This window comes from Zingiber officinale, chromosome 6B (genome assembly GCF_018446385.1).
Source record: "Zingiber officinale cultivar Zhangliang chromosome 6B, Zo_v1.1, whole genome shotgun sequence".
In the NCBI taxonomy this organism is placed as follows: domain Eukaryota; kingdom Viridiplantae; phylum Streptophyta; class Magnoliopsida; order Zingiberales; family Zingiberaceae; genus Zingiber; species Zingiber officinale.
The window spans coordinates 122865703-122877651 of NC_055996.1; the positions used below are offsets into that span (position 1 = coordinate 122865703).

General features: G+C 37.8%; 1 protein-coding gene across 1 annotated transcript; it reads left to right on the forward strand.

The window, feature by feature from the left end:
• The first annotated feature begins 4428 nt into the window (after positions 1 to 4428).
• LOC121990615 lies at positions 4429 to 5489 on the forward strand. The gene is made up of 2 exons (XM_042544719.1): positions 4429 to 5183; positions 5292 to 5489. Exon 1 carries the CDS (start codon positions 4530 to 4532, stop codon positions 5154 to 5156), a length of 627 nt encoding a protein of 208 aa, XP_042400653.1. The 5' UTR covers positions 4429 to 4529; the 3' UTR covers positions 5157 to 5183; positions 5292 to 5489.
• The last annotated feature ends 6460 nt before the right edge of the window (positions 5490 to 11949 follow it).

An 11949-nucleotide genomic window follows, 5' to 3' on the forward strand; every position in this document is an offset into this window, starting at 1 on the left:
CTGGTCCATTCATGGAGTCTATTTGTGAATTTTCAAAAGGAAATATAATTCCTTTTGTTTGTTCTTTCTTCTATATGGTTCTAAATTGAAACAGTTTTAACTTTTTTTTATTATTTCTTTTTCATTTTGTTCAAAGAGGGGATACGAAATACTAGTGTGTGATTGTTTTAAGTGGATTGGTTCACGTTGATGTGAAGCATGTAATCATTATTTGTGGCACTGAAGCATGTATCAAGGCTGACCCCCACATTGTCCAACATTTTGGATCATAAAATTTATTACACTAAGCCTGCATCAGTTGGGATGTACCATTACAGTGTTTCTGCATTGTGAGACGGATGAAGGATTATGAGTGCAGTATTTATAGCATGAGTGCATGAACATGAACATTGTATAACTTTCATGGACTTGGTTAAAACTTATTATCTTTCAGTAAGAAAGTTATAACATCAACTTTTGTGATTTCAACAAAATTTCACGTTCATTTGTAACAATAATATGCACATGTTTTAAATTTTGAAATAATTTTAGATCGAGTGAATGCGATCTTTGGGCCAGATATCATTTGTATAGTGATCACCCTCCACAAAGATGTCTCTATGGATGCAACTCACATATCATTTGTGTTCATCGACCTCCTGACTCTTGTATGAAAGATTGGTTCATCACTGCAATTGAGATTTCGAAAAGGACAATCCAACAACTGTACTCTGATAGCTCTTTCCAGCCAAGCAATGATCAGATTTGTTATTACTACATCGTAAGAAGTGCACAACAAGAGTAGCAAATCATTACATATGGAAGCTGATCTCAGTGTTAGCATTTAAGAACTTCCCAAGTTAATTTGATTTACTTGTATTTAATCAATCTACATACTACAAGTTAGTTGCTTAACGTTGAAAGACTTCCTACCAAGTCAAGAGACAAGCATTTATAATTTCTTCACAAATAAAATATCTTTGTGGAATTGTTCCACAACCCTTTTTTTTTTCCTTAGCCAATATTTGAGGAGAGTAGGGGTTTAGTAGAGTGCAAGATTGGTAAATACTTTGACAAGTGTGCAAATGACACCATTTTTTATTTCCAAAGTGTCATCATTCATTTGACTTTTATTTTGGCATAGATCAATAGATCGAGAGAAAGAAGATTGCCAAAATATATAATTTCTTGTTGCTTTCTTGCCATCATTATGATTGAGATCCCAAATTTGGAGTAAGGCTTAGGAGTGTATATATGTATCTCCAATGTGTGGCAACTTGTTGGAATACTTAATGATTTACAACGTAGTGAAAATACCGTGCTTGATCAGGATCTTGGATGTTAAATTCATTAAATAACCGATGTAAGTATCATAATATGTCATCTATTTAAAGTGGTTTGATCAACGAAACTAGCTTGGTTGACCAAATGTAATGCTTTGATCAAACAAATTAAAGTAGTCTATCATTGGAATGAAAATTAAGTGAAATTCAAAGGTTCAATTGGCTAAAGCAAAGTCTTAGGTTACTAAGCTCCAACAAAAGTGGTTGAATTAGAATATTTGAGCCTCAACCCGTCACTTGCAACTTGTTATTAACTTTGATCAACCTGAAAATCTAACATTCCAGTACTCTTAACTTGTTCTCAATATCTATTGATTCCGTCCGGAAGTTGAATTGGATGAAGACAGGCCTCGATGTACTGGAAGTTGATGAAAAATCGCGACGGCACCCAATCTACCTGGCACCCTCCGGAAGGGCTCGCACGGGCGGATGACGAAGGATGATGACCGAGACGATGACGCTAGGGCTTTGCACACACTCAGATGAGTCCACGAGTCGTTAGAGACCAGAAACCAGGGAAAAAGTCTCTGGGTCAGACCCTCCGACGCTCAAGTCAGGTACTTTTTCCCCAGAAAACACAGAGAAAGGACGAAAAGTAAAGACTAGTGAGAAATGACGAGTGAGCGTACCTGCATAAGGGACAAGACATCCCTTTTTATACTGCAACGAATGTTTCTGGGTCTGACGGGTGTCAGGGAATGTCGGCTGTCAGGCTTTGTCTGGCAGTGAATGACACGCGGCACCTTCTCATAGGTTGGTGGTAGAATCAAAGAGGTAATGTGCCCTGACTGTTAGCATATTCTCTGACACACTGATTATTCTCTAACATTCTCTGACAGATAGTTACGATTCCCTGGCTTGTTTGTCCTGTGGTGCCTGGACGCTAGGTCTGCATTCCGCAGTCTGTACTCCGACCTGCTTCTGTATGCTGTTATCCATGGTTTGTATGTCCCAACCTGTACGCCAGGCCTGTATCCCGACCTGCTTCTGTCCGCTGCTATCCATGGCTTGTACGTCCCGACCTGCACGCTAGACCTATATATCGACCTGCTTCTGTCTGCTGTTATTCATGGCCTGTTCGTTCCGACCTGTACGCCAGGTCTGTATACCGACCTGCTTCTATCTGCTGTTATCCACGGCCTGTACGTTCCGACCTGTATGTCAGGTCTGTATACCGACCTGCTTCTGTCCGCTGCTATCCATGGCTTATACGTCCCGACCTGTACGCTAGGTCTGTAACCCGACCTGCTTCTGCTGTTATCCAGGGCTTGTATGTTCCGACCTGTACGCCAGACCTGTACGTTCCGACCTGTATGCCAGGTCTGTATACCGACCCGCTTCTGTCCGCTGCTATCCATGGCTTGTACGTCCTGACCTGTACGCTAGGTCTGTAACCCGACCTGCTTCTACTGTTATTCAGGGCTTGTATGTTCCGACCTGTACGCCAGGTCTGTATCCCGACCTGTCTCTGTCAGCTGTTATCCAGGGCTTGTATGTTCCGACCTGTACGCCAAGTCTATATCCCGACTTGCACGCCAGGTCTGTATCCCGACCTGCCTCTGCTGTTATCCAGGGCTTGTATGTTCCGACCTGTACGCCAGGTCTGTATTCCGACCTGCCTCTGTTAGCTGTTATCCATGGCCTGTACGTTCCGACCTGTACGCCAGATCTGTATCCCGACCTGCCTCTACTGTTATCCATGGCTTATATGTTCCGACCTGTACGCCAGGTCTGTGTCCCGACCTGCCTCTATTGTTATCCATGGCTTGTATGTTCCGACCTGTACGCCAGATCTGTATCCCAACCTGCCTCTATTGTTATCCATGGCTTGTATGTTCCGACCTGTACGCAAGATCTGTATCCCGACCTGCCTCTGCTGTTATCCATTGCTTGTATGTTCCGACCTGTACGTCAGGTCTGTGTCCCGACCTGCCTCTATTGCTATCCATGGCTTGTATGTTTCGACCTGTACGCCAGATCTGTTCTGCGCCAGAGGCCTTCTTTTCCTTACCTTTACCTGGCCTGTGGGCTCAGTCCTCAGCTGTACCTAGTCCGTGGGCCCAGTCCTTGATCGCTATCAAGGCTGGCTCTTGTCCGACTTGTAATCCTATCCCTTGACTGCCCCGTCAACTGAGACTTTGACCCTGGCCACACAAGCTTGACTTCTAACCTCCATGGGGGATGGACTTCTGACCTCCACGTAAGCTTGACTTCTGACCAGCTCCGGAGGCTAGACTTCTGACCAGCCACGGAGGTTGGACTTCTGACCTCCACGTAAGCTTGACTTCTGACCAACCACGGAGGCTGGACTTCTGACGCTCACGTAAGCTTGACTTCTGACCATTCTGTAATTTTGACTCCTAATCACATCATCTTACTGACCCCACGACAATGCACTGTATCACCTATACTTGGAAATTGACACGAGGTTAATATTAATGGTGATTGAGCTTATATAGGTGACTACTATAATCGAAGTTCAATAAGATTTATTTACATATAACATATCCAATTCTTACAATATGAATTAACTCTTTTTAAGTTTCAAGTTCTCTTTGGTGATATCTCTCCACAGTTTCAGTCTCAATTCAACCAACTTGTCATCCTACTTCGAACCTAAGAATTTGTACACTTAACTATGTTAAATACAAAACACTACTTCAGTCGATCTTATCGAACATTAAAACTCATGAAAGATTAACCATGAGGACATGACAACTGGTTTATGAAAATGAAAAATATATAGTAAAGAATACATTACATTTTGATAAGAAATAACCATGTATATATAATTGCTGAAGTGATTCACACAGATAGCATAATAAAGAAATCCTCCTCCATTAGATAAAACAAGGGAAGAACTTAATTAACCATTGTCAAAAATGAATTATTTATAGTAAGCAAAATATCTCTCATGAAGGTAAATTAAGTCAAGGTAGAAATACCATAGCAGCTAATGGTTTATTGAACAATTTGAGGAGAAGGATGCCAAATATTCACCAATGAGAAAAACCAAAAAAACAAGTTCAAGATGAAATTCAAAATGATGAAACAATTTGGTGAATTCAAATATTCAAAAAGATGAGTCTATAAAAAGCACACGTTTAGCTCCAATTCCTCCATCACTGCCATCACTTCTTCTTCTTCTCCTCCTGTCTTCTTCTTCTTCTTCTTCTTTCTCCTCGTCTTCTTCTTGCAATTGATAAAATGATAAGTTTTAGAAAGATGAGCTTCCTTCTTATTTGCGTCTTCTCTACAGCTCTACTGGCGAGCCTCCTCATCCCTTACTCCTCCGTCCACCTCCGCAACTCCACCTCTCTTTATCGCCTCTGGATCACCTCCCAGCTCATCGTCCTCATCATCTGGAAGATTTCCCCCGCCAAATCCGACGCCGACCAACCCCAACAGAGGACGGAGCTCGACCTGCCTCCCGGCGTAGAGGACCCGGCACTGGAGCTGAGCTGGTACTCCCCGCCATCCAACGAGCCGGCGGCGCCGGAGGAGGCCGAGAGGGAAGTGGCGATTTCGACCGAGAACCCCTCGATGGACGACGCGTGGCGGGCGATCGTCGCAGGGAGGGGCAAGCCGGTGCTGAGGAAGAGCGAAACTTGGGAGCGGCGCGGGAGGGGGGAGGCGGAGAGGGCGGCGGCCGCAGCCTTGAGGAGGTCGGACACGGCGAAGGGGTGGAGACGGCGAGAGAAGCTGGTGGAGAGCCAGGAGGAGCTGCTCCAGCGCGTGGAGAAGTTCATCGAGAAGCATTACGATCACCTCCGCCTTCAGAAGCAGGAGTCGGAGAGCCGCCGCTTCTTGGAGAGGCAGCTTCTTCGTCACTAGCCAGAACACCATGCATCTCATCTAATTGTATGCATTTACAGCCAATTCCAATTCACAATTGCAGAAAAAAATCAAACTATATACATATAATTTCGCTTTCTCATGCCATTTTTGTCTCTGTTTGTCGATTTGCAGGTGCAGAGCCAGAGCATGCATCGACTCAATCGAACTGCCGATTCCTGTACATACTGAATGCTATATTAAAGAGCTATCTATGAACTCGCTGCGCCGCCTGTAAATACGCAAATCTTTGTGTGATGTGTGTTTGTTTGCATGGAATAATTACTGTATTTAAGAAGTTCGAAAATTGGACCAATTCAGCACAAAAGGGAACAATCTCGTGGAAGAAATATTTATATTTGTTCATACTTAGATGAAGCACCAGAGTTTCGATCTAATTGAAAGACTTAGTTGTGCTTTTGTTTACTTGGAAGAGAAATGGTAATGGACAAGAAAATGATTCCATTAAGGTGCTTGGATAAGGTAGTTGTTGGGACTGGTAAGTTGTTAGAGGGGGTGAATAGCTATTCACTTTGTTTCTCTTCGGTGATCATGTACTCATCTATAAAAAATTAGTACACACTGGAAATATTAAAACAGAAAAAATAAAATACAAGTATAGAAAATGTCTATTTTACATGATTTGAAATCTTCTATTGCTAATCTACGACCTAAAGTTTTAGTAATAACATCACTATTCTTTTTTATTATTGAATATTCCGAAGGTGGAAAAACCTCTTAAGACACGAGATCTTTGTTTTGCTCATTTTATAGTTGCTTTAGCCTGAAGGTCTAGGAATACAATACCATTCGCCCATTAAATCGCTAAGAATTGGCCCGCAAAATCTTCTTTAACATGGCATAAGTTTTTTCACCCAACAATTAATTGTCTGTCACAATTAATCGATTACTTTATTGTCGATTCGAACATTGTTCTGCTCTGCCAACTCAATGACTCAATCGAACTTAGCAACAATCGACTTCTTGACACCATTAGTCGACGATGCTAATCAATCGAGTTTCCAAATTGAATATGAAACTTTCTGTTTGCTCCAAATAATATCACCTATCAATCGATTGTTCATGCCACAATAATGTCTAGAATCCCTTTAACCTGAATTCATGGTTTCGGGTCATCAATTGATTGGTAAACCTATATTAGTTCACAAATACTTTTATTTCAACCTTACTAAGGTTGAACTCTCACTTTACCTAGTGTTCGATTGACTCTAATTTATCAGGTTTTCTATGCTTAGTATCTGATTAACTTGGACCTGTTGAAACTTATTTATTGTCAAACATCCAATTCTCCTTGACTAGTTTAGACTTATCACGAATACTTCTCCATCTTATGCTTAACATCCAGTCTTCTATGACCTATTAAGACTTCGTGTCTAACATCTGGTCCTTCATAACCTACCAGGACTGTAGTTCAACATGCCTGACATGACCTGTTAAGACTTCCATCCAAATGCCTAGCATTCTATCCTTTGTGAACTATCATGATTTTACTTCTCGTGTCTAACATCTAATCCTTAATGACTAAACAAAACTTCTATCATTATCAAGTGTTCGGTCAATTGTAATTCACTTGGATTTTACCACACATGCTAACTCCCTATTGGATTTCCAACTATCAAGTGCGTGTCCGATCAATCGTGATCTACTTGAACTTCTCCCTTATCAACTTCCTATTGGACACTTAACTCTTAAGTGTCTGGTTAACTATGATTCACTTAGACTTTACTCTTACCAACTCCTTGTTGAACTTTCAATCATTAAGTGTCTAGTGAACTATAATCCACTTTGCACTTCTTCATTATCAAATATCCGGTCAACCTTGATTTTTGGCTCAGCCATCAAACACGTAAGCTCAAATCAATCTTGATCAACCTTGACCCGAGGTTAATTATACCAATAATCTTCTCTTTTTTACTTAACATCTCGCTTTCAACTATCAAATATATTGATCAACTTTCGATTATTCGATCAATTTTGACATAACATCTCGCTCAACCATCAAATATATTGATTAATATCGAAATCCAATTTGAACCAACTCAAACTAGGTCCTTCATAACCTATTAATATCAGAGATTAATTGCACTCGTAATAGCTACGTTTCTTTCAACCGAAGTTCTTACCGAAGAAGCTAAGCATTATGCAAACATTAATATCATAGTTTCATTCTTGAATTTTATTAAGCTACATTTGAAAAGCACAACATATACATACATATACTATTCTGATTCTATACGGTGACATACTATCATCCCGTCCTACAATTTTGTATATTTATTCATATAATGTAATTTTTAGTTTTAAAAACGATATGAAAAACCACAATATATTACTATTTAGAATTCTAATACATAACTATTTAAAATGATTGTATATATATTTTTAATAATTCATGTGTTTGTCTTATTAATCTTGAAAGTATATTGATATGTCCCCAAGGCGTAGCATAGATGGTGGTCGCATGGTATCTCTAGTGTAATGATGAGGAGTCGATTCTTAAAAACTGACGATCTGAGATTTACCCTATCATACACCTGACGTCTGTGTACCTACATATATCTCCCTCTATAAATCGACAAATACTAATAGAGACTCATCTAAATGATCAATTAAGCCGCTGCAATGTGCTGTAACTAAAATTTAAATTTTAAATCGCTTAATTATCCATCGGAGGATATAACGATCGTAACATTACCCCAGTCAGCTCATGGGGAATTTAGTTTGGGCTATGAATTCATGTAAGCCACTACCGAAGTTGTCTGAGTGGATGATGCTACTATCAAAACCTACGAATGGGATGATAGAGACAACTCAGAACTAAAGATGATCAGATCGGAACCACTATCGCTGATGAAGATCTACCATGTCTGCCTACAACATAAAAACAATGCAATGGAGGAAAACTTCTTTCCCTCTCTATCATTGAGGTAGGGTCCACTATTACGGTCGCCAACTATTGTAGGAAAGTTGTTTGTTTCTTTTTAGGGACTTTCTACTTTTCCTTTTACTAAGTAATGCCCCTCTATAATTTAGTCGGCAAGTGCTCGTAAAAAAAAAACTTTTGTAACTAATCTTCTAGGAGATTTTGGTTTATTATAGGAATCTTAAGTTTTTATTGGATTTTTTGAGATTTGTTTAAAATAACTAATAACTTATACATAATAATAATATTCATTTTTTAAAATTAGCATTAAGTATTCTGTTTATACTAACCAATTTGATTCTATAGAAAATTTTCATAAACTATTAAGGTAAATCAAAAATTACTTACAACATATTATCCATCAACCTAATATTTTTAGGTCAATCATCCATTAAAAAGTATCGATTAATTTATTGAAACAAAAACTCAATCAGTTCTTCATTTGCACAGCAAGACGCAACCAAAGATGTTGGATTCTTGGACTGTCCACTACGAGCGCTTCCCGATTTATCCTGATGATTGATGAAAAACTTCAATAAAATCGGATCAATCACCCTACACTCAACGTTATCTAACCTAATTAATCATTATTATTTTTTCATTAATTTACACAGCAAGTGGTGCAATCTACAGCTCTTTTCCTGGATTATTATTATTTTAATATTATTAAATAGAAATGAGAACTCTGTCGGCCCACCATGACCTAAAACACAATCTATAGCAACTCAAAAGATCTCTAATCTTGACTATTCTCCAAACCCTTTGAATAACAATTAATTAATTAATTATATATATATATATATATATATATATATAAACAAAGAATTAACTATGAAATGTAGTGACCTTCTTTTCCCCCTTGTTTGATGGAAAAAGGAATGGAGGACAAAGTTAGGTTGAATAAATTTTTTGGTAGTGGGATACTCTTTAGTTCCATCTTTAGAGCCAAGTCAAGCTTTAGCTTTACTAATAAACTAATCTATCACATTAATGCAAGCCTCTCTTTGTGGCTGATTGATCTAGTAAAACAAACAAACAAAATTGACTAGTACTACTTAATTACTTGCATGTGATTCAGTTGTCCTATCCGTCATCCTTTGGAATGACCAACCAGAGAGTGGCACTTGTGTAGGAAGGCATACTGTTTGCATGAATACTTATCCACAATAATGTGATCATTAGGTAATGTAATGGAATTGCCCTATATTTGTCTTCAGTGTTCATATTCCCTCTTGTAGATTTCGGTGATGAAGTTGATGATAAATGTTTATAATAGTGAGTGTTCCACTATGTCTTGTTTCTTAATCTATTATTTGTGCTATAAACTAAACTGCTTTAGCATGACTGGTGCACAAGGAAGGAAATTCCACACAGTGGGGCAGAGTAGTTAGCAGTTATGATGTCTGGAAATTATTAGGAGGAGCTTTAGCCTAGGAGACCAAGCCACTATCTTAAGATAATAATTCATGATATGGGAAGCAATAGCAGCAGCCATGTGGTAGGTGCAGACTCGATCAAAACAGAGTCACGTCGGTCCGACTTGACTAGGGCTCAGAGTCAAGTCTGTAGACCTAATGGCGGGATTGCATAACTACGATCCGATCTGAATTGAGCTTGAAGGAGGATTCGACTAGGTAGACGGCCAAGTCGGGGAGGGGAAGGGATCCTCTGGTCCACAAATACTGGATCATCCCCTGATCCAGCATTTGCATTGGTGGGAGGTAATGACCCTTACTTGTTTAACATGTGAGGTCATTACCTCCCACTAATCCATCTTTCTTAATCCAAAAGCGGATCAAAACAGGTGGTCCAGAGGATCTCATTCCGTCGGGGAGTGGCTTGAACACGATCTGAGCACGTGACAACTGACAGGTGGGCTTGAATGGGGGAGCTGTGAATTGGGCCGTAGGCCTGTTGCCTCAACAGTAGCTCATGTTTGTTCCTAAGGTTCTATTTTATTGAATATTTCATTTCTTAGTTAAAAAATAAAGTTAGCTAAAATTAAATATGTATATCATACCAAAGGCTCCATGGGCTCAAAATTTCATTTTAATTTTTTTAATTGAAAAAAGTTTTTTAAATTTAAAATTGTCTAACATTTTTTAGCTATTTTAGAAAAAAATATATAGTGTAATTGAATTTTAATTCAAAATAACTCATTCCGGCAAATAAAAGTAGATATAACCAAGAATTTATGAAAGTTTCAAGAATAATATTTTATATTTTTTTATAGAAAAGTATTTTTAAGTAAAAGCATTTATCAACAAGCTGTAGCGAAAATTTCTTAATGAGCCAATACAATATATCATTCAATTTCAAAGAATGTCAAAAATAATATCTTATTTTAAGTTATAAACACCATATTATTCTGTACGCTGGTTCATAAAAAATAACCGAACGAGAGAATCCTTCTCTAGATTTAACCAAATAATATTAACTCAAAATAAAGATAATATTTTAACATCAACTAAATAAATATTTAAATAGTCTTAAAATTTAAAAGATGAAAATAATCTTAATAAACAAGATTTAAATTTTTTAGCACTTTTAAGAAAATTTTAAATGATATTTTTTAATTTAAAAATGAGATGTTAATTATAGGTTACATCAGTAACAAATATAAATTTTTAAATGAGTTTTCAATTTAATATATTAATTAAAAATCCGTGATTAGTTATAAATTGACTTCTCAAAGTTCGAATTTCCTACGTCAATATTCCGCAATGTGTTAACTCTTTGATAGCATTAATCAAAACAAAAGAATGCTCCAATTATTTGCATGAACTGAGCTAATAATAAGCTGGTTCAGTTCCATTTCATGGATCGCACAAATCGAATTTGTCATGTTATCACATAGACTTAGGGTTGGGTCGATGGGCTAGCTACGACCCTCTCTCATTTATTTTTGCATAAGACTAGAGCAGGAGGCGATAGGCTATGCTACTCGCCTTTATTGTTTGTTAATTTTTTTATAGACTAGTTATATAGAATATACTAAATCATTATTTTGAAAATGTGGTAATTGGCTACGCACCTATCTTCCTAATAACACATTAAAAGTCTAGGACGACGTTGCAATATGCAATTTGATTACAATTCAAGCTCAGAAGAATATGCAATGTTGCCAAGAACTCAAAATAAAATAGTGATGTGGCGGGCAAAACGATACCATGTGGGAGGGTTAAAAGGAAGGCCGGAGAGTTTAAGTTTTATGATCCTGTTTCGAGATCTTTGGGGTTGACTTTTCAATGAAAACTTAAAGGAATATCTTAGGGTGCAAGCAGATTTGTAGAAGAGGTAGTAGAAATAATAGAAAAATATTGAAAAAATAGAAGAAAATAAAAATCTTGCCTTCTCTTATTATAATTTTTTATACATTTTCCTCGTACCTTTCACCGTCCTCGTTATTAAGATTGCCTTTATTACAAAAAGAGAAGTGTGGAACCAATTATTAATTCATGAATCACAAAGAATTTCATTTTATTTTTCTCTAACTTTTAATATAGCTATTATTAATAAATTTATAATAAATAAATAAGAATATTAATTTACTTTGTCCGCTGGTTCCCTTTTCCACGCTTTTATGAGCTTATATATGATATAGATAACATGGGGTATTTAATGCATTGAATTAATGTGATGATTTTTCTTATCGGTAACTTGATAACTTGCTTACCTAAATGATACCCAAGTTAAGATACAGTCACTCGAGACCTGTAAAGCTACTCGAGCGGTCACCCAGATATTTGTCCGAGCTTGAGTGGGAACTCCACTTTAAAATCTACTCGAGAAGGCTTGGAAATCATAAGAGCTTGTCCTAGTGAATGAGTTGTCTGCTCCCAATAGGCT